The sequence below is a fragment of the Nyctereutes procyonoides genome, unplaced genomic scaffold, assembly GCF_905146905.1.
Source record: "Nyctereutes procyonoides isolate TBG_1078 unplaced genomic scaffold, NYPRO_anot_genome, whole genome shotgun sequence".
NCBI classification, from domain to species: Eukaryota; Metazoa; Chordata; class Mammalia; order Carnivora; family Canidae; genus Nyctereutes; species Nyctereutes procyonoides.
Window position 1 is genome coordinate 12770672 of NW_026575025.1, and position 23144 is coordinate 12793815.

At 46.0% G+C, this 23144-nt stretch overlaps 1 protein-coding gene and 1 non-coding gene across 3 annotated transcripts; one reads left to right on the forward strand and one right to left on the reverse strand.

Moving 5' to 3' along the window:
* The first annotated feature begins 175 nt into the window (after nt 1-175).
* Nucleotides 176-20460, forward strand: PLAAT5 (phospholipase A and acyltransferase 5). Of its 2 annotated transcripts, none has more exons than XM_055315192.1 (6): nt 176-301; nt 11231-11315; nt 12744-12852; nt 15877-15991; nt 17919-18181; nt 20190-20460. In XM_055315192.1, exons 1-6 carry the CDS (start codon nt 205-207, stop codon nt 20280-20282), a joined length of 762 nt encoding a protein of 253 aa, XP_055171167.1. In that variant the 5' UTR covers nt 176-204; the 3' UTR covers nt 20283-20460. The 2 variants fall into 2 exon arrangements, with proteins under 2 accessions (XP_055171167.1, XP_055171168.1); XM_055315193.1 differs by having other exon boundaries at nt 15877-15985.
* Nucleotides 1514-1616, reverse strand: LOC129503246 (U6 spliceosomal RNA). The gene has a single exon (XR_008663131.1). It is a non-coding gene; the product is annotated as a U6 spliceosomal RNA (small nuclear RNA).
* Nucleotides 20461-23144: the final 2684 nt, after the last annotated feature.

Sequence of the window (23144 nt, forward strand, 5' to 3'; positions counted from 1 at the left end):
GGTATCTGCCTTTTTACTGAGATCCCCCATGATTCTTTGGACTAGAGTGGCTCCAGTTCTGGCTCAGATTCTAGTAAACCCTTCGCTTTAACAGGCAGCACAACCGTTCAACTTTATCCCGATTTGGGAGATGCGTGGGCGGCCCTGGGGGAAGACGTCTCAGTGAGCTCCTCAAGTGCGGCGTGGCCTGGAAGCCGGCTAGGAATGCCTACTCTCGGCCCAGTCGGACCAGCTGAGGAGGTCGGCTCTGGGGGCACCTGGGGGCAGGGTCCGGGAAGCTGCAGTTTCACACACTCTCCAGGTGATTCTGATGCATGCTGGTGTTTGAGAGGCACTCACTGACTTAGGTCTTAACCAGCAGAGCAAGGAAGTTTGCTCAGATCTTGGTGGGTGGGAAGAGCTGGGCTGCTGAAGGTGCTTTGTGCGGTGGAAGCGGGGGGGGGGGGGGGGGGGGGGGGGGGGGGGATGATTCCATCTGAGGTGTGTTCAGATAGATAGTCTCATTCTAGTTACCAGGTGTTAGAATGTGCGTTGTGCTCAGGTCCTGATCCCAGAACCCTGGGATCTTCAGCTCCATGCTCAGCAGGGAGTCTGCTTCTCCCTCTGCGCCTCCCCCTTGCTCATGTGCTCTCTGTCTCACTAATTAATTAATTAATTAATTAATTAATTTTTTAAAAAATGAATGACTGTAAGGAGTCATTTGGTTTCTGGCTCCTGTGCGGCCGCTGCCAGCAACTTCTGTCTCTTCCCCAGCAGGTATAGAGCCCTGGCCCAAGCACACACTAGACACATGCTCTTCTAACTGGCCCCAGATCCTCATTGAGGCAAATTTACCTATTTATTTACCAGTAACCAATTGAGTAACCAAATGTTAGGTTAGCTTTTCAGGAACTTCCAGTCTAATTGGAAAGAGATGACACACTGGAGGGGAAAAACCAATAGGACAAAGCCAGCTGCTTTTTATTTATTCTTTTCCCCCCAAAGAGATCAAACCATGTGGATGGAGGTACTGTGAAATGCAGGAAAGAGCAAGCATCCCTCATAACTTCAGTAGGCTTACATAACACTTCTTGTTACTTTTGTGTTTATCCTATGAACCTTCTTCCCTACCCAATGGAACATGAGTTTATTGAAGAATCTCAACCAAAAACTTGACATAGCTTGATTTTCCCCCCCCACCTACACCATGTGGGTTGGCTCTTTCCTGCTGGGTTCCTGTCACTTTCCAGTCACTTCGGGTTACTGAAACTCAATACAGTATAGCACCGATCATCAATGTTGGTGACACCACAGAAACAGAAGCAGACCTGTTTACTTCCTGATAGAACACATCACTACTAATGGAATCCTCCTGAAGAAAAAGTCACCTAATCTGAATTTGATTGAGTCTATATTTAGGTACCAGTGTATAGGAATATAGGGCATGAATGATCATGTTAAACAACAGCAGCAAAATTCAGACTGTGGGAGATTTTACAAGACAAATAACACTGGTTCTTTTTTTTTCCCCTCTAAATATGGACTTCACAAATTTGCATATCATTCTTGCAGAGAGGCCATGCTAATCATTTCTTCTCATTCCACTTTTAGTATATGTGCTGCCTAAGCCAGTGAACCCGTTTCTTCAATTAAAAAGTTACGAGGAACGGGATGCCTGAGTGGCTCAGCGGCTCAGTGGTTAAACGTCTGCCTTTGGCCCGGGGTGATCCTGGAGTCCTGGGATCAAGTCCCACTTTGGGCATTGGGCTCCCTGCATGGAGCCTGCTTCTCCTTCTGCCTATGTCTCTGCTTCTCTGTGTGTCCCTCACGAATAAATAAATAAAATCTTAAAAAAAATAAGTTATGAGGAAGAAAAGAGGTGGAGGAGAAACATATGGGATTAGAGGTTGGGAAGCATTTTCTGTAAAGAGCCAGAGAATAAATATTTTAAGCTTTGATGCCTATAAAGTCTTAGATGCCACAGTAACTATGCAGCTCTGCCCTTGTAGTGGGAAAGTTGCCATAGATAACCTGAAAATAAAGTATATGAATCTTTATTTATTTTTATTCTTTTAGAGAGAGTGAGCGAGCGGGGGGGGGGGCAGAGGGAGAGGGAGAGAAAGAATCTTAAGGAAGCTCTACACCCAGTGTGGAGCCAACACGGGACTTGATCTTACAACCCTGAGATCATGACCTGAGCCAAAATCAAGAGTCGAAGGCTTAACTGACTGAGCTAGCCAGGCACCCTGGGAATGGTTATGTTTAAATCAAACATGAATGCTGAAAGTTGAATATCATATAATTTTCACATGACACAAATACTCTTATTTTGAAAACCATTTAACAATGTACAAAACCAATCTTAGCTCTCAGGCCAAACGAAAACAGGCAATGGGTGGTAGGTAGTGGGAGGTGCTGACTCTACTTTAATTGATCTTTCAAGTAGGAGGCACACCAACTGGTTGTAATGTATGCATTTCCTTTGGATTTCAGTTCAAATGAAAACCACTTAGAAAACATAAGCTAAATCAGGGAGATGTGTACATTGATTGGCAATTTGATGACATTATGGAACTGCTACAGTGTTTTTAAATGTGCTAATGGTAGCCTGGTCATCTTCATTTTGAAAAGACTCCTCATCTTTTAGAGATATATACTGAAATATTTACAGATGAAATGATATGCCATCTGGCATGTGCTCCAAAATTCTCCGGGTGTAGAGGAAGTGGGTGGGGTCATAGATGAAGCAAGACTGGGCCATGTACTGAAGACTGGAGAGGCTGGGTGAAAGGTAAATGAGGGTCCTTTTTTTCTGTTTCCTCTACTTTTATTTTTGTGTGAAAATTCCCATAATAAAAAGTAACAAAATCAAACAAAACCCAAAAATAAATTTTAAAAACACACCAAGAAAATAAACCTAACTGAAACCACAAGTTAGTGTACAGCTTTGATCTCATCTCCTATTTACCTGGGGTGAGATGCATGGCCTAAAGGCCTGGGAGTAGAGTAACACGCTCTAGGCACTACTGCATGTGGGGGCAAGGAGGAAGATCAGAGTTGCCAGACCCTGGGTAAGCCATAGGCAGTTCATGGACTCTGTCCAGCTCTGTGCCATTCTAGTCTTAGTGCTGGGGCCTCTGGTCATGTGGTCTTAGTAGAGAGGATGTGCATGCAAAGTTCTTTTACTCCAGTACTTTCTGTCACTCTCTGAGGATCCCTTCAGAAAAACTCCTTGGCCTCCCTTTGGGTCCTTCCAGAAGTACAGAATCATTCCTCTCTCAGCCCTCCAGCCCAGCCTGGTTGTCTGAACAGCCCCTCAGCTCTTGCTCCTCCATCTTAGCTCCTTCACATGATGCCACAAGGGTGTCTGGGCTCTTTATTTGGACACCATGAGAGCCAGGAGTTAATCACCAAAGATCCTCATGATAGGAGTTCCAATGGGCTATGTTTCTGGAAGAAGAAAGATGGCCTCAGAGGCAAGATCTGCAATGCAAGAAAGAGTAATAAGCAAAGGTAGTGGCAAGAAGCAAATCTAAACAAATGTCTATGTAATATATGAGAGGTAATAACGTGAATTTGGTCTTTAAAAAGGGCAAAATTAGAATAACATGGGAGAGGAAGGCAGGCGTGGTGAGTGTCTGACGTCCTGGCATTGTTTCAGAGAGAGGTGTTTAAGACATTACTTTTAGACTTTGAACATCCATGTTAAAATTTCAAGGGCAATAAATTAGAGTGTAAACTTCCAAGTGAGTAGAGGGGAGAATGTAATATACCCAAGATCAGATCTTTATGAAGAATAATATAAAACTTCATTAAAAGATGCTAAAGAAGGGATCCCTGGGTGGTGCAGCGGTTTAGCGCCTGCCTTTGGCCCAGGGCGCGATCCTGGAGACCCGGGATCGAATCCCACGTCGGGCTCCCGGGGCATGGAGCCTGCTTCTTCCTCTGCCTGTGTCTCTGCCTCTCTCTCTCTCTGTGACTATCATAAATAAAAAAAAAAAAAAAAAAAAAAAGATGCTAAAGAAGACCTAACAGACAAAACATGTAATCGATTGGATGACTCCATTTTGTAAAAATGTCAAAATTGCCAAATTGATATATTGACTCAATGTAATTTCAATCAAGATGTCAACAGAGTATTTTGAGCAATTTAGCAAGTTAATGTTTATAGAAAGGCAAAAGCCCAAGAAAAGTTGAGAAGATCCCATGGAAGAATAAAGAAGTGGGGGGGAGGAGTCTCAAGATAGCCATATATCAAGATTTATCATAAAGATATAGTCATTAAGATCATATGACAGAAAAAAAAAAAAAAGATCATATGACAGTAGCACAAAGACAGACACTTTGCCGGTGGAGTAGAATACAGCCAACGATGTTCCTGCTAATTCACAAAAGCCTGACACATGACAGAGATGGTCTTGCTCATTACTTGGGGGGAAAAAAACTATTAATAAGCCAGGCGGAGATAAATCATATGGGGATTATTCCTATGGGGAATATCAATTCCAGAAAAATTAAACAAAAAAGACATTTTTAACCTTTATAAGAAAATATAGGAGGATATTTTTCTGACTTTACAGCAAGAAAGAACTTCATGGAAAGACAGAGTGCTAACCACAAAAGAGAAGACTGATAAACTCTACTTCATTAAAGTCAACTTCTCTTTATTAGGAGACAAGCCATTAACTGGAAGAAAATATGTGTAAACAAGTACAACTGACAAAGATGAGCAGCAAGAATACAGACAAGGCTTCTACATATTAATAAGAAGACAATTACAAAGAAAATTAGGCAAAAGACACAAACAGGCACTTTTTAAAAGAGGAAATCTAAATGGCTAATACATATATGCAAAGGTTTCAATCTTAGTGATCAGTGAAATGCAAATTAAAATTTCTAGTAAGACTTTTTTTATTATTAAAAATTTTATTTATTTGACAGAATAAGAGAGAGAGAGGGAGCATAAGGAGGGGGAGCAGCAGAGGGAGAGGGAGAGAAACAGCAGGGAGGTCATTGGCGTTGGCTCCATCCCAGGACCCTGGAATCATGACCTGAGCCCAGAAGGCAGGCACTTAACCAACCAAGCTACCCAGGCACCCTTTAGTAAAACTTTTTAGGAAAATACTATTTTACATCCATTCATCTGGAAAAGTAAGTATGACAGTACTGTTAGTGAAGATGTAAACTCACAAGAATTCTTACATATGGCTGGTAGAAGTGAAACTGGAGCCCTCAACTAGGATAATGTTTCAGTATTCTGTTGTAAAGTTGAACATTTGTATACCTTCCCAAGCACTAAATTCTGTATAATCTCTTGCATGCATCCACCAGGACACAATTTGGGTTCTTTTCAATAGTTTTGAATTCCACATCAGGAAAAAAAAAAAAAAAACACTTGGCTTTATCACTAGATCCTTAAATTGTGGTATATTCACAAAATGGAATATTTTCCAACAGGGAAAATGAATCACAGACCTATACAGTAATATGTATTTATTAGAAAAACAGCTTTGAAAGATGTTGCAGAAGAGAACATACAGAATATTATTTTTTTAAAGCTTCAAATATGCAATGAAATGATGTATGAGGAGTACAAAGAGGGGATTTTAAAAAGGTATCTTAAAAAGTAAGGGCATGAGGACTCCTGGGTGGCTCAGTTGATTAAGTGGCTGCCCGTGGCTCAAGTCATGATCCCAGGGTCCTGGGATCCAGCCGGTGTTAGGCTCCATTCTCGGCGGGGAGTCAGCTTCTCCCTGCGCCTTTACCCCTGCCCCTGCGCTCGCTTGCTCTCTCTCAAATACATATACATACAGGCAAGGACATAGTAGACATAAGAGTCGGAAGAGGTTCCCTCTGGCAGAGGGTGGCGGGGCCATGGGCTAAGGGAGGAGCACACAGGTACGGGCGTCTGGGCTAGTTACCTTCCATTCTTAAGTAGACTGGTGTGTTCATGGGGAGTAGTTTTATTATCGCGTATTCCATGTGTTCTTTTGCTGGTTGTTGTTGTTGCTGTTGAAGTAGGCTCAACGCCCAGCGGGGAGTCAGCCCTGGGCTAGGATTTACCACCCTATAATCAAGACCTGAGCCGTTATCAAGGGTTCCAGGCCTGGGACCCCCGGGTGGCTCAGTGGTTGAGCGCCTGCCTCCGCGCCCAGGGCGAGATCCCGGTTTGGGGATCGAGCCCCACGTCGGGCTCCCTGCATGGAGCCTGCTTCTCCCTCTGCCTGTGTCTCTGTCTCTCATGAATGAATCAATAAATAAAATCTTAAAAAAAAAAAAAAAAGAGTTCCAGGCCTAACGGACTGAGCCACCCGGCCACCCCCGCCTGTGTTCTTTTGTATAAGTCACATATATATATAATTAGCTCTGAAATGTATAATTTAAGGCGCAGAAATAATTCACATAAAAACCTCGAGTCCCTCAAGCCTCTACTCCTGAGCGTGCCCCCGCAGACGCTCCTCATCTGGCATCAGTGCGCTCGTCCTCGTCCCTCGGCTGCTCGACAACCGGCTTCTGCAGCCGCGCGGGGCCGCGCCTCCCGCCTCCGCACCTGCGGCTCAGCGGCGCCTCCCGCCCCGCAGGGCCCGCCGCCGCCGCCGCCCCGCCGCCCCGCCGCCGCCGCCGTTCCCCGCCTTCCCCGGGCCTCAGGCGGCGCCCCGAGCGCCCTCTCGTCCCTCCGCCCAGCGCAGGGCGCCCGCGCGCCGCCGCCGTTGGCTGCGCGCCCCGCGTTCCCGGCCAGGCGCCCGCCCGCCCGCCCCCCGCAGGGCCTCGCCGCGCTGCGCCCGCGGCCTCCACCCTCCCGGGAGGCCCACGGCGTCCGGCCTGGCGCGGAGCCGCAGCGGCGGGATGGGCCTGAGCCCCGCCGCCGGCGGAGACAGCAGGCCGCGCCTCTCTCGCTTCCGCCGGCCACGCCCCAAGCTCGCCCCGCGAGCCGCAGGTACCGCCGGACCCGCCGCAGCAAGCGGCCCCTCCCCACGGAGCCGCCCCGCCCCGCCCCGCCCCGCCCGGCCCGGAGGCCCCGCCCCGGCCTCTCGGGTCCCCGCGGGCCGTCGGAGCCCCCAGAAAAGGCCCCAGAGTTTCCTTGAGGGCTCCTTCGCGTGGCCGCCCGTTGATCCTGCGAAAAGCCGGTTAAGCGGAATGAGTGCCTACTGGGGAATGATCTTTTTTTTAAGGATTTATTTTATTTTACTGGAGTCCAGTTTGCCAACATATCACCCAGTGCTCATCCCGCCAGGTGCCCCCCTCAGTGCCCGCCACCCAGTCACCCCCACGCCCCGCCCTCCTCCCCTTCCACCACCCCTAGTTCGTTTCCCAGAGTTAGGAGTCTCTCATGTTCTGTCTCCCTTTCTGATATTTTCACTCATTTTCTCTCCTTTCCCCTTTATTCCCTTTCACTATTTTTTATATTCCCCAAATGAATGAGACCATAGAATGTTTGTCCTTCTCTGGTTGACTTACTTCACTCAGCAGAATACCCTCCAGGTCCCTCCATGTCGAAGCAAATGGTGGGTATTTGTCGTTTCTAATGGCTGAGGAATATTCCATTGTATGCATAGACCACATCTTCTTGATCCATTCATCTTTCCATGGACACCGAGGCTCCTTCCACAGTTTGGCTATTATGGACGTTGCTGCTAGAAACATCGGGGTGCAGGTGTCCTGCCATTTCCCTGCATCTGAATCTTTGGGGTAAATCCCCAGCAGGGCAATTGCTGGGTCGTAGGGCAGGTCTATTTTTAACTCTTTGAGGAACCTCCACACAGTTTTCCAGAGTGGCTGCACCAGTTCACATTCCCACCAACAGTGCAGGAGGGTTCCCCTTTCTCCACATCCTCTCCAACATTTGTGGTTTCCTGCCTTGTTAGTTTTCCCCATTCTCACTGGTGTGAGGTGGGATCTCACTGTGGTTTTGATTTGTATCTCCCTGATGGCAGGTGATGCGGAGCATTTTCTCATGTGCATGTTGGCCATGTCTGTGTCTTCCTCTGTGAGATTTCTGTTCATGTCTTTTGCCCGTTTCATGATAGGATGGTTTGTTTCTTTGCTGTTGAGTTTAATAAGTTCTTTTTTTTTAAATTTTTATTTATTTATGATAGTCACACACACACAGAGAGAGAGAGAGAGGGAGAGGCAGAGACATAGGCAGAGGGAGAAGCAGGCTCCATGCACTGGGAGCCCGACGTGGGATTCGATTCCTGGTCTCCAGGATTGCGCCCTGGGCCAAAGGCAGGCGCTAAACCACTGCGCCACCCAGGGATCCCTAATAAGTTCTTTATAGACCTTGGATACTAGCCCTTTACTGATAGGTCATTTGCAAATAGCTTCTTCCATTCTGTAGGTTGTCTTTTAGTTTGGTTGACTGTTTTCTTTTGCTGTGCAGAAGCTTTTTATTTTGATTAAGTCCCAATAATTCATTTTTACTTTTGTTTCTCTTGCCTTCATAGATGTATCTTGCAAGAAGTTGCTGTGGCCAAGTTCAAAAAGGGTGTTGCCTGTGTTCTCCACTAGGATTTTGATGGAATCTTGTCTCACATTTAGATCTTTCATCCATTTTGAGTTTATCTTTCTGTATGGTGTAAGAGAATGGTCTAGTGTCATTCTTCTGCATGTGGCTATCCAGTTTTCCCAGCATCATTTATTGAAGAGATTGTCTTTTTTTCCAGTGGATAGTCTTTCCTGCTTTGTCGAATATTACAAGAACCATATGATCCTCTCAATAGATGCAGAGAAGGCATTTGAGAAAATACAGCATCCATTTCTGATCAAAACTCTCCAGAGAGTAGGGATAGAGGGAACATTCCTCAGCGTCTTAAAAGCCATCTACGAAAAGCCCACAGCAGATATCATTCTCAATGGGGAAGCACTGGGAGCCTTTCCCCTAAGATCAGGAACAAGACAGGGATGTCCACTCTCACCACTGCTATTCAACATAGTACTGGAAGTCCTAGCCTCAGCAATCAGACAACAAAAAGAAATAAAAGGCATTCAAATTGGCAAAGAAGTCAAACTCTCCCTGTTTGCAGATGACATGATACTGTACATAGAAAACCCAAAAGACTCCACCCCAAGATTGCTAGAATTCATACAGCAATTCGGCAGTGTGGCAGGATACAAAATCAATGCCCAGAAGTCAGTGGCATTTCTATACACTAACAAGGAGACTGAAGAAAGAGAAATTAAGGAGTCAATCCCATTTACAATTGCACCGAAAAGCATAAGATACCTAGGAATAAACCTAACCAAAGAGGTAAAGGATCTATACCCTAAAAACTACAGGTATAGACAAGCTCCAAGAGTTCACCCAGAAAATGGCAAAGATCAGCCATTTGGAAACAGAGCTCAAACAAGTGTGCCACACCGTGGAGACAGTGTACAAAGATCTGTGCATCCAGCCAGAGGCTACTACTTTGGAAGATCAGACCCACAAAGATGGCAACTGCTGACAGCTACTGGGAGAGGACCCTCTTAGTGACAGCAACCAAGAGAAGGCTCAGAGGCCACCGTTCAAGCCACACTGAGAAAATTGTTTTTCACAGTTCTATAATGCATCTCGGGGGAAAAAAAGTCCTTGTGCTAGACCCAAAACTTCAGCAAGTCCAGCCCTGGCCATGGGCCCAGCTTTGGTGTTCCCCATACTTGGCAAATTCACTCCACCCCACCCTGCACAGTTGGTTAAATGTTTAATTTTCAACCTGTTCATGCTTCTTTCACACAGAGGCTGAGAAAGCTGATGAGCTCTGTGGAGATATGTCAGGCCCTTTCTTACCTACAAGAGGGATGGGAACACAGACATCAGATAAATTGCTTGTCCCAGCTGATCTCCCCATCCTAAAGCCACCACCCCACATACCACATCCCGTGCTGTCAAGTCTGGGTAACATTTTAGAGCCATCAGTGTTCTCATTTGCTCTTCCTCAGCTTAACAGGGTGGAAGGCAAAGGTTACTGCTTCCCTTTTATGGAGCAAAACAATTACGTTTACTTCCTAAAGTGCAAATCTGACCCCATCCCTCCCCTGCATAAAACTCCCTGAAGGCTCTGCTTGTCCTCAGGGTCATCCCCACACCTGTAGGATCACCCCAACCCCAACCTTCCCTCTTGCTGTTTCTGGAATGTCCATCTAGAATAGCACACAGAAGCTATTTCACTGTCTTTGCCCAGGGAGCTACACTTCCCTTCAGGCCTAACCTGGTCCCACTTTCTTCTCAAGATGAGCACTTGTACCTTTTTACATCTCTGCCTGGCTCATACTAGATTGTACTTTTTTTCAAATAATCTTTTTCCATGTCTCTTCCCACAAGGAAAGGTGTTCTAGGTCCAATGCGATTATATCCAGTTGCCAGATGTAGGCACTACAGCCTGACAATGATTTGTCTTTTTTCTCTTAACAAAAAATGGAGTGGTGATTCCTGTGGGGGGGGAAAAAACCTAGAGTTTCTTCTGAAGGAAATTGAGGAAGACACAAAGAGATGGAAAAATACTCCATGCTCATGGCTTGGAAGAATTAATATTGTGAAAATGTCAGTGCTACCCAGGGCAATTTACATATTCAATGCAATCCCTATCAAAATACCATGGACTTTCTTCAGAGAGTTGGAACAAATCATCTTAAGATTTGTGTGGAATCAGAAAAGACCCCAAATAGCCAGGGGAATATTAAAAAAGAAAACCAGAGCTGGGGGCATCACAATGCCAGATTTCAGGTTGTACTACAAAGCTGTGGTCATCAAGACAGTGTGGTACTGGCACAAAAACAGACACATAGATCAATGGAACAGAATAGAGAACTCAGGAATGGGCCCTCAACTCTATGGTCAACTAATATTCGACAAAGCGGGAATGATCTTTTGCTGGTAATTTAATCAAAGTGAGCCAGGCCTCCAGCGCCTCCCTGTTTTGGGTGGAAGTGGAAGCAGAGGTAGCGGCTTCCTGACAGGCAGAGTTGACAATGGCTCTGTTGTCAGCTTAGCCCGCAGATTTCTGGGATCTCACTTCATCCTCTCCCTGATTCTATCCCTGGGAGTTCCAAAGTCTCTCCTTCCCAGGGACACAGACCTTTCTAGCACCCAGTCCCACAGTCCCCTTCATTTACCCAAAAACTGATTGACCAGGCCTCGCACGGTTCTCGACTGGAACCCTGATCCCACCTCTACATGGATGTCAGGGTGCTTGCTCCAACTCTCCCTTCACAGATTTTGCTCCCTGTAGGAGGCAGTTGTGACTTAAATAGCATCCTCCCCTTTCCCCCTCAGAAGAATCATCTCAAGCGTTGGTCCAGCTCCCTCCCAAGGAGCTGCAAGAGGGAACCTCAGAACTGAGCAGAAGCAACCAGGATGGGTAAGAGTCTCTGTATGGAAGGACTGGGTCTTAGGGTGGGGAAGTCTTTGAAGAACCCACTTTGATGGTAGGTAGTTCTATAAAGCAAATCCTGAGGTGGTTTCCACAGGAACCATCCTATCCCTAACCAGTGAAGGGAAGGCTGGTGTGCCTCTGATAATATATTACCATCAGAAAAAAAAATTAAAAAAATATATATATTACCACCAGGCCTGAGGCCCACTGACAGGACCTGCCTTGCAGCAATTTCTAGCCACAAGACCTCCAGGACCCTGAAAACTGGCGCTTAGCACGTGGTCACTTGATCTCACTAAAGAATGATGTAATCTTCTTGCAAATTTCCTCAATTCACTTTCATTAACAACAGTTTGCTTCTTTTTTAAAATTTTGAGGATCTGAAAGTTCCCCAAAGGGCTATACCCCACCCCCATTCACTATAATTGGGAGAAGAGGTAACGTGTGGGAAAAGGCAAAGAAAGTGCCATTTTTTTTGTTGGTAATGTACCAGACGGGTAGGTATGCTCTCTCTCCTTTAACCTTCTTGACAACTCTGTGAGTGAGACAAATACTCTCATCTCCATTTTATAATCAAACTGATGTTCAGACACATTCATTTACTAGCTCAAGGTTAGACAGCAAGGATCAGAGCCAGGATTCAAACCCAGGTCTCTTATTTATTTACTTATTTTTAAAGATTTTTATTTTTTAAAGTAATCTCCACATCCAATGTAGGGCTTGAACTCACAAACCCGGGACAGAGAGTCACACACTCTACCACTCTACCAACTGGACCAGCCGGGCACCCCAAACCCAGGCTGTTTTGACCTCAATATACGATCTCAAAGCATATCCCAAGGTTTCAGTCCTCTCTTACAACATTTTGTTTGTTTGTTTGTTTCTTTTTTTTTTTTTTTTGACATTTTGTTTCAAGGGACAAAATATACTGATTTCTTTCAGGATACTTGCAGTTATAGTGTTGAGGCTTAATGAGATTTCTCAGAAAGGTGGAGCTAGTTATTGGAAGAAACAGCTCAAGAGTTCAAGGGGGCTTGCCTCTCCCAGTAGGACAGGAAGAGAGAAAGGAGGGAGCAGAGGCCTGTTGCATTTCATTAGAAGCCATTATGTATCGCTACCATTTTTTTTTAAAGCTATGTACAAGTGTCACTTTGATAAACATGTAAGAAAGATGATCACACACACACACAAATCCTGAAAGCTACTCATTTGCTATCATTAGCATTTTAAACAATCATCTGCAGTTATTTTGTATGACAACTAATGGCATGATCACAGAAATGAGCTTCAGGGAAAATGTTTCCTAGACTCTCAAAATTGAAAGATATCTTAAAATCGCAAATATGACGTAGAATTGCCACTGATTGTGAAATGGTGATATTTGTTGACTCTGTGATCACAAAATTCATTTAGGGAGAAGCCCACAGTTAACTTGGAGGCCACAGCCAATCAGAAAAAAACAGAGTCAAATTCAACCCCAAAGCCTGAGAGTGGAGGGAAATTAACCAAGCAAGCTGCTGAGGTGGGTATCACAAGAGCTCTTAGATCTTTTTTTTTTTTAAGGTTTCATTTATTTATTCATGAGAGACAGAGACAGAGAGAGAGAGAGAGGCAGAGACACAGGCAGAGGGAGAAGCAGGCTCCATGCAGGGAGCCTGACGTGGGACTCGATCCCAGGACTCCAGGATCACGCCCCAGGCCAAAGGCAGGCGTTAAACCGCTGCGCCACCCAGGGATCCCGAGCTCTTAGATCTTTACCGTGCCTCTGACTCCTCTACAGACTGTGTTTTTACTTTATTTAGATTGTGTGGCAGGTTGAAGTGCATATTGATTTGGGATGTTGGTTAAGCCTTTAAAATTTTTTGAAAACCGCTTTGTTGAACTCTATTGAGCTTTACTAAGGTATGACTGACATACTTATAACTGACATATGATAAAGTGCACATGTTTAGAATATGCAGTTGGATATGTTGGGTATGGTATTTGTGCACCCATGAAACCATCACCATAATCAAGATAATGAACATCTCCGTAACTCCCCAAATGTTTCTTTTTGTAAATCCCGCCTGTTCTCACTCCCATCCCCAGGCAGCACCGTATTGCTTTTTTGTCACTACACCCTAATTTGCATTTTCTAGAGATTTATGTAAATGGAATCTACTGTTTGTGCTTTTTTTTAAATCTATCTCCTTTCACATAATTTCATGTAATTATTTAAAGTTTTATCCACGTTGTTGCATGTTATTAATAATTCATTCCTTTTTATTACTGGATAGTATTCCATTGTATGGATACATCATTGTTTATCCATTCACCCCTTGGTGAGCATTTGGGCTATTCTTGGTTTTTGGCTATTACAAATAAATCTGCTGTGAACGTTTGTGTACAGGTCTTTGTATGGACATATGTTGTCTTTTCTCTTGGGTGAATACCTAGGAATGAAATGGCTAGATCATATGGTAGGTGTATTTTTTTTAAGGATTTTATTTATTTGAGAGAAAGAGAGTCGGGGTGGGGAGAGGCAGAAGCAGACTCTTTGAGCGGGAAGCCCAATGGAGGGCTGGCTCCCAGGACCCTGAGATCATGACCTGAGCTGAAGGCAGACTCTTAATGGACTGAGCCACTCAGGCACCCCTCTTTGCAGTATTCTTTCTTAGTCAGTGGCTTGAGTTTTCATTCTCTTAACAGTATCAAAAGACAAAATTTTTAAATTCTGATGAAGTACAATGGATGGTGGTGATGGTTAAACAAATTTTGTAAATTGTACCTCAGAAAAGGAACAGGTGAAAAACCCCCTTTACTTCTGTGAATTTTGGCCCAGGCAAATGGCTGTCCTCTGCCAGGGAAATAGAGAGGGGAACTGGGAGGTGAGATATAGCCTTGAGGAGATTAGACTAAGCTGGCAAAGTGTTGCGTAAGTGACAAAGCCATTGTAAACTCATGGGTGCCTGGGTGGTTTGATGGGCTCCCTTGGTCTGCCTCTCCACTGGCTCTGACTTTCCAGCATGCCTTCTCAGGGAGGAATCAGTGAGCAGAACTTCTAACCGGGACCCCTTTGGTCAAACTTAGGGACAATGCATATTACAGAAGGAGGGATAGGAGAGTTTTCTTCCTTCCTTCCTCTCTTTTATTTCTTCCTCTCTCTCTCTCTTTCTTTCTAGTTTGGGTTTCCAATGGCAAAAGCTCTAGGTTTTCTTTTCTTTCTCTTTTTGTTTTTATTGTGGTAAGAGGCCTTAACATGAGATCCACTCTCTTAATAAATTTTAAAGTGCACAGTACTGTATTGTGCACACAAAGATGCACGTGCACACACACACGCGCGTGCGCGCGCGCGCGCGCACACACACACACACACACACACTGTCTCTTCCCCAGGTCTTGTTGAAGAAATAGAGCATCAGCATTCTTGGTCCAATCAAAAGATAGAAACTACACAGTGGATTAAACAGGGGGAAGTTTCCTATGAAGAATTATTAAACTACGCAAGAGTAACTATAAGATATGAAGAAACCCCATATGATCTCCCAGGGTGAGGGAGACCAGGAGGTCTCAGGAGGGACAGACTCAGAAGGGGTTCAGATCTCATTAGAGAGGAGAGCAGAGAAGTTTGGTTTCACCAGGCTGGGGGCGCACTGCAACTGCTGAGCAAGTGCAACCCTTTGGAGTGCAGGCTGGGGGCTGGCTGTGGTTTGGGCATGCAGAGTGGGGGTGGGGACGGGGCGCACCCTCTGGACACCACTGATCGTCCACATGGAAGATGGGCAGAGGGAATCAAGACTCCAGCAGGTGCAGGAGGTGTTTGAGCACTGATTTCTCTGTCCAAAGGGCCCAAAAGGTTACTGCCAGGCCAAGGCTGAAAGATAGATGGGGTTGAAGGGTTCTGGCTCAGTCAGAGCTCCATCAGAAGTTCTTAGACCCAAACTACGCAACCATCATCCTCCCCTGACTCCTGCCTGCCCCAAGCCAGAATCTGCAGGAGAACCCCTTCCTTTTTTTTTTTTTTTTTTAAGATTTTATTTATTTATTCATGAGAGACCGAGAGAGAGAGAGAGAGAGAGAGAGAGAGAGAGAGAGGCAGAGACACAGGCAGAGGGAGACGCAGGCTCCATGCGGGGAGCCTGACGTGGGACTTGATTCGGGATCACACCTGGGCTGAAGGCAGGCACTAAACCGCTGAGCCACCAGGGCTGCCCAGAACCCCTTCTTCTTATAATGCTTAACACAGTGCTCCTTTTCAAGGAGAAAAGCTTAAGAGAGTTCCATCAGATATCACAGAGTTTATCTGGAGGGTACATTTGGGGCCAAGTGGCAGTACATCAATAGCTGACACAGTTAGCCTCTGTGGCCTTAATAATGAGAGTGATAGCGGGGGTTGGAGGGTCCTTTGGTCCTGCCTGTGAAGGGAGCTTCTTGCAGCCTGGATTTCTACAAAGTAATGAAACCCAGTGTCTTCAGGCTGAGTTGTAGCTAATCCCCAACCAAACAGGGTCCTGGAATTCCTTGGTAATATGCAGTGTCATTATATTACCTTATTCTTCTATCACAGGGCAAACCAAGACCCAGACCTGGAGACCTGATTGAGATTTTTCGAATTGGCTATGAGCACTGGGCCATCTATGTGGAAGATGACTGCGTGGTCCATCTGGCTCCCCCGAGTAAGGGTGGATACTCTATTGAAATATCGATACTGATAATGAAGTTAGTAGACTAAGAAGAAGTGCATTTAGTTATCTTGTTCCTCAGCTGCTGTCCTTCATTAGCAATGAAACACTCTGGTGCCTTCCTGGATCTTAACTGGCTGGGTGATAGAGCTTGATCTCTGTCTACCAAACACCACCAAGTATCCAGCCCTGAGGGAGATGCAAGTGCACAAAGTGGCCCCATGTTTGCTGAGCCCTGGTGCCCCTCCTCATATTTCTGAGGCTTGCCCAGGAGGGGTGCAGATGCCTGCATGTTCCAACTGCCCCCAAATGCTGCTTCCAGCTTCCTGATTGCTTGGGCACCTTCACTCTGGTTTGTCTCCTGGCTCTTTCTGCTTGTCCCTGGTTGCTCCTGCCTCCGTGTGGACACAGCCATCCTTTCATTTCTGAAGGTTGCCTAACACAAGGCTGAGATTCAATGGGCAACTAATTAAAATTTAGTGGAGATTTGATGGGAGTGCTTGGTGATAGTGGAAGATAGTAGAAGATAGTGGAGATCTGATGGGAGGGTGTGGTGATACAGAAGATAAAAACTCAGTCACAGTGGTCCTTGGGCAAAGGGATCTGGAGGCACTGGGAGAAGGGGAGGTTGGGGCACACCACTGCTTATGCTCTGATGCCTTTGGAATTTATATCCTGTTCAAGTACTGCCCATTCAGAATGAAATTGCAGAAGGGCCTGGGACCAATGGCCTGAGGCCACACCATACTCATGGCTCTCACCGTAGGCTCCATCCTCCTCTTTTCTTGGCCTAGCCTCTTAACTGCAGAGACTGTCTCACAGGGCAGAGCCCCTCTCCTGTACCCTGCCTACATGCAGAGAAGGTAAAGAATGCTCCACATCACATTCACCCCCACATCTCCTTTCCAGACCAAGTCCAGGAGCCTCTCTCTTACATAACCAAAGAGGTGGCTAATAGTTATGTCTGTACCTTTCCCATCAGATCTTCCTGTAAAAATGAATTCTGTTCCTGAAAGCTGAATTGCTCGTGCCAGCTTTTGTAAAATCAGCAGATATTCTTCAAATACGTAAGAAAAGAACAAGGGACATTTCTTGTTCTCAGTCAACTTTCGGAGGGGGAGGGTACACACATTTGCTTATCTGTATGGTCAGAGTAGAAAAACAGTCTTGGTTTTGAATTATGACCATCCTGAGTTTGGGCAGGCTCTTGACCCTCTCTAAGCACCTGTCTCCTCTGGGGACTGAACATGTTAATACAACGCCTTTCACATGGTCCTTTTTTCAAATCTGATTTTGAATCCCAGTAATTGAGTGAGAGAAAGGCATTGTGGCTCTGGGTGGAAGCTGAGCGGGTCACACCCAGAGCCCTGTCTGCTTGACCTCCCCTGTGCCCAGCTGTGACTGCACAGGGCATCATGGCACGGAGCCCCAGGCTAGCCCCACAACCAGGAGCTGATGCTCACATGTAAGGGTGTTTAGCACACGTTTCTGAAGACTACTGAAGTCTGGTTAGGGAAGCAAGACTCAAATCCTAGGACTTGGTCACCTCGGTACAACATAGAATGGAATCTTGGGACTGCACCATAAGGTACTTCTAGAGTTTGATAAGAAAGAGATTGCTGATGGTGGGAGTTGACAGTGGGGAGTGCAGTGCAGGGCAGGAGTCTTCCTGAGAAAATTGGTCCTGAGCAGCCACATCTCCTGGAAATGCTGCAGTCCTACCCGGCAGGCTGATAGCCAAGTGACAGGTGTCTCACTGCTGGGCAGCTCAGTTTCCTCCAACTCTCTGTCCTTGGCCATGCCTTTCATAGATGGTGAGGCCGAGGCCTCGGAGGGAAGTAGCTCAACCAGCATCTTAGAGGGAGCCAGGGCTCTGCCCCCAGCTGTCCCTAGCAGCGCTCAAACTTCTGTTCATCTTGGCCTCTAGGTGAGGAGTTTGAGGCCGGCAGCATCACTTCTGTCTTCAGCAACCGGGCTGTTGTGAAATACAGTCGGCTGGAGGATGTGCTGCATGGCTGCTCCTGGAAGATCAACAACAAGCTGGATGGGACGTACCTGCCCCTGCCTGTGGACAAGATTATCCAGCGGACCAAAAAGATGATCAACAAGATAGTACAGTACAGCCTGATTGAAGGGAACTGTGAACACTTTGTCAATGACCTCAGATACGGTGTGGCCAGGAGCCAGCAGGTATGGTACCTTTGCTCTGATGATGGCTTCTTGCTGAGCTTTCTTGGGGCTTGTGATTCCATCAGTGGTTGGAACAGTGGTTAGTGGTTTCATGCTGTCTGTTGGACTGGTGGGCTTCTACTTCTACAGGACTTGACGGTTCTGGAGGTATTTTTACCTCTGTCTTTTTAAAAAATATTTATTTATTTATTTATTTATTTATTTATTTATTTATTTATTTATTTATTTATGATAGACAGAGAGAGAGAGAGAGAGAGAGAGGCAGAGACACAGGAGGAGGGAGAAGCAGGCTCTATCTGGGAGCCTGACATGGGACTCGATCCCGGGTCTCCAGGATCACGCCCTGAGCCAAAGGCAGACGCCAAACTGCTGAGCCACCCAGGGATCCCCTATTTTTATCTCTGTTAACGGCTGGAAGAGTGCAAATGCACTGGGCTGTAGAGCAAAGACACAGGGTGGAGTGCCAGCTTGGCCATGCTGTCTCCTTGGTCAGACTGCTTTATTTCTGAGACTGTTTGTTCTTGTACAATATGGGGATAAACTGAGGTAGATACTTTATTGCTAAAGTTGCAAACTAGTAGTTGCATGGGGCCCACAGACATGTTTTGCTTGGATGAGTAGTGTTTTGTCTCATTTTTAATTTGAATTACTTGCCAACATTTAAAAATATAGACATTTTATATAAAAAGATCTGAATTCACAGCCTTTCTAGAACAACTAATTGATGACACCATCAGAGTGGTGTTCCTGCTTGCTGACATCCTGTGGGGCTGAGTAGTGGCTGCCTCTTTAGATGGGGCATGGTGGGGGGAGATCAGTGTGCCACCTGCCAGCTTCACCCACTTTACCTCCTTGGCCTGTGCTGCATTTGGGTTTGTGACCCCTCACCACACAGGGTGGTAATGAATCCAATGAGGCACAGCCCATGTGCTTTGAAAAATAGCTCTACATATCTGTGATAACTAGAGTGGCCGTTATTCATATTTAATCCTTACTAAAACCCCATGACATGAGCATGGGGTTTATCCTTTTTAATAGATTAAGAAATCAAGATTTTAAAATAATTAATTAATTAATTAATTAATTAATTCATGAAAGATACACAGAGAGAGGCAGAGACACAGGTAGAAGGGAGAAGCAGGCTCTCTGTGGGGAACCCAATGTGGACTTGATCCCAAGATCCTGGGATCATGACCTTAGCCACAGGCAGATGCTCAACTGCTGAGCCACCCAGGTGTCCCAAGAAGTCAAGAATTAAAAGAGGGACATAATTCTTCTGCCTTTTTTCTATGATTCTGATGTTCCCTCAGGGTATTGGGCTCAGATCCCAATACTGGTCTCTCTACTATTGCTGAGTGAGCATGAGCAGGTCACCATCCCCTGTACCCCTCCAATTTCTGCACCTTTATCCTTTGTACTTCATTCTCTCCTTTCCTGGCTTGTACTTCATTCTCTGGAGGCCTTGCTCCAGTGCAGGCCAGGGCTCGGGGGCTCTGGTGTAAAGGATCTCCAGTCCCATGAGCATTTGTACATGAAAAGAAGACCCCAAGGATCAAATGGACTATGAAGGGGCTTCTAGGGTGTGGGCCAAGCTCAGACACTAATTAACATTGTGACTTCATCCAAGCGAGCTCCCTCCCTGGCTTTCAGATTTCCTGTGTGTGGAATGAGGGCCCCAGTGGCTGTGCCACTCTGAGAACATTTGCCTCTGAACCCTATGCTAGAGGCAGACCCTGGGCTGGATGGCTCTGAGGGAGGCCAGGGGCCAGAAGCTGTGGATTCCCCTGGGGGACAGAGAGGGAGTGCATCTGCCTCAGATGTCCATCTCAGGCCATCCTGATTTCTCTAGGTCTCTTGGAGCTCTAGGATCTTTGGAAATAGAGGATAGCAATAGATCACTTCCCCCTCCAGGCAGGCCAGTTGCAGAAGGGGAGTGGTGCAGTAGGAGTAGGGCAGGGTACACACCTGGGATGGCCCTGAATGTCCTGTGTACTGGTCTGCTTTGCAGGTAGAGCACGCCCTGATGGAAGGAGCTAAGGCTGCAGGAGCAGTCATCTCAGCCGTAGTGGAGAGCATAAGGCCCAAGCCTGTAACTGCCTGAAGGTGCTGGGAACTCCAAGCAGAGGAAGGACTCCTGCCATTAGCATGGACAACATGCCTCCTTGCCTCCCCCTGCCTTCTCTCTCCATAACCCTACTCAAGAGAATTGTGAGCTCCTCGGAGAATCTAGAATGTATCCCATTGCCCCCCCAGAAATACATCCAATATGTGTGATCATAGATCCATGGACTCTTGGGGTGAGAAGAACCTAATATTTATTACGCATCCGTTAGGCACTAGGCATGGTGCTAGGCATTTCATCTGCTTGTTTGGTGGGAAGAACCCTGCTTGTTTCTTAGGCTGGCTCTGGTCTGCGATGTTAGAATCCCACCTAAAACATCCTGGAAACCTCTGCTTGAACATTCCCAGTAAGAAGAGCTCTCTTTCAAAAGTTGTTTTTCTTGCACTAGAATGTCTCCAGCTTTTTGCATTCACATGAATCCTGCTCTTTCTGCCCCACAGTGCTGGTGGTGGCGGGGAGGATGCTTAGGAAACTTGGTAGCTTGCTATTCAGGGCCATTTGTCCCCAATCCAAAATCATACACCAACTTTTTTTTTTGTTGCTTAACCCCACTGCTTTAAAGTATAATCAACATTTACTTTGCTTTCACCTTAGAATTACCAGAAAATTTGACACTGTCATTTTAACTGATTTCAGATGAATATTTAAAACAATTTCTTCAGGGGACTTCTGTGCAAATGAGGGAGAGGAGGGAGTGATTTTTGTGTGTCGACTGCCATTGTCATGATAGAAGAGCTAAAATTATGACCAGGGACTGTGGGTGCTGAAGAGAGTTGAAGCCACCTGGGAAGGCTAGAGAGGGACTCTCAGAATGACCAGGAGCTGTGAACCATGTGAAGGAGAGTGGGGTGGAACTCCCAAAGCATTTCACATGAGCTCTGTTAGGTCTCCCAGACCTCTGTTATGGTCTCCCATGAGCCTTTCTCCTATTTGGACAAATTAGACACTTAGTGAATCTCTTCCATGTTTCTTCCCCCCTTCCATCCTTTTCTTAGCAATCCAAACTTGACCATATCCTCCTATTCCCTAGACTCTGGAGTCTGTCTTCTACCAGCCCTTCCCAATGGCCTCTCTGGTTTGTGTGGCTGTTCTGGGTGTTAGTAGGTAGAACATATGCCCTAATTTCTGTGAATCATGATGAGGATAAAGCCCAAATCCCTCCAATCATCTCACCCTCCCTCTTCCCCCATCCCCAGAATCTGCTGAGTTCCTAATACCACTCCCTTCAGCTCCTTCTTCATTGTGGTCTAGGTTGAGATTTTATTTGAAGTAGAATCCAATCACCAGCAATTTATATTTTATAAAATATATTCCTTTTTGTTGTGCCCAAGATTGCGAATCCGAGAAACCACCAAGGAGCCGACACCGATGCAAACACGAGGGTTTATTTACAAGCTCGAGCTTGGGTCCGAGTGCACCCGACACAGCAGAGCGGGGATTTGGACCCCGAGGTGGGTTTCAGCTTAGTTTTAAGGGCTGGTCTAGGGGACCTCCAGAAGGGCTGGAGCAATTCCTCAAGTTCTGTTTACATTTTGATATGGGGCCTTCGAGGGCATTGAGCTCTGTTCTCAAAAAACAACTTACAGCTTAACGCCCTAGAAAGCCCCCTATTAGAAAGGGGGCTTTCTAGGGCGTTAAGCTGTAAGTTGTTTTTTTTCTGTAACTGAAGTAATGGAAATTTCAGCTCTCGGACACAGCGGAGCAGGGACTTGGACCTCGAGGTGGGTTACAGCTGGGTTTTTTATGGGCTGGTCTAGGGGATTTTCATAAGGGGTGGAAGAATTTTTTCCATTCCAATATGGGGAAAAGGGTGGGGGAGTTTCTTAAGATCTGATATGGGATTCTCTGCTGAGGGCATTTTGAGCTTTATTGTCTTTCCGATTTGGGATTCCCTGCCTAGGACATTCTGCAGTTTTTCCCGTAAAGTTCAGCTCTTATTCCCAGGGGCCTAAGATGGCTGTACTTGTGCTAATGCTAAACTTGAGGTGGGATGGCCTTAATTTTCATCTTCTCAGATGTGCTCTGCCAACTGTTGATAGGAATAAAATACCAACACTGTTCTATGCACTATTTTAAATGCTTTAGGACCTTCCTTGGCCCCACGGTCCACGTGTTTACTCCCTTCACGGTAGACTCTGTGACCCCCGAAACAGCTTCCCCATTCGATTCGCTTGATCCAGTGCTTTGAGTGGGTAAATGTTTATAGCAGTAATGTCTCCACTGGGCGACATAATGAAATTGAGATGAGAAGCTGCTTTATTTTATTTTTTTGAAGAGCTGCTTTATAATGAATTCAGAGATAACTAGGGGAAGAGCATACTTGAGTACATTATGCAAAGATGCATAATGAGGACAATGTGGGGAGGGCCAAAGACTGCATCATCCATAGGGCCCACTGAGCAGAGACAGAGTCCACACATAGTCCTAACAGCGCGCCTTGGCTAGTAGGAAAGTAGTAGTAAGATATTAGTGGGTAGGATGAACTCTTGAAGCTGACCTGTACCACTTTGGGGATGGAAGTGCTCTGCAGGATATAGACACTGAGTTTTGTTTACCCACATGCAGTAACTACTCACAGAGCTGAAGCAACAAAATGTATCCTCTTTACAAGAGGTGGAGAAAAACTCAGTCTGAGGAGGGACTGGAAAGTCGCAGGACATCAGAATCTCTTTGGTATGAATCAGCCTTTCAGGATTGGTGTAGCAGAGAGCATCAACTGGACTACTCCTCTCAATGCTGGGCTCAGGAAGTGTGGGGCAGGGGAGGCTCACCCAGCTTTATGAAGGACATATACCCACACTCCAAGCATGAGGACCCTACCCTGGCAGATACATAATGTTA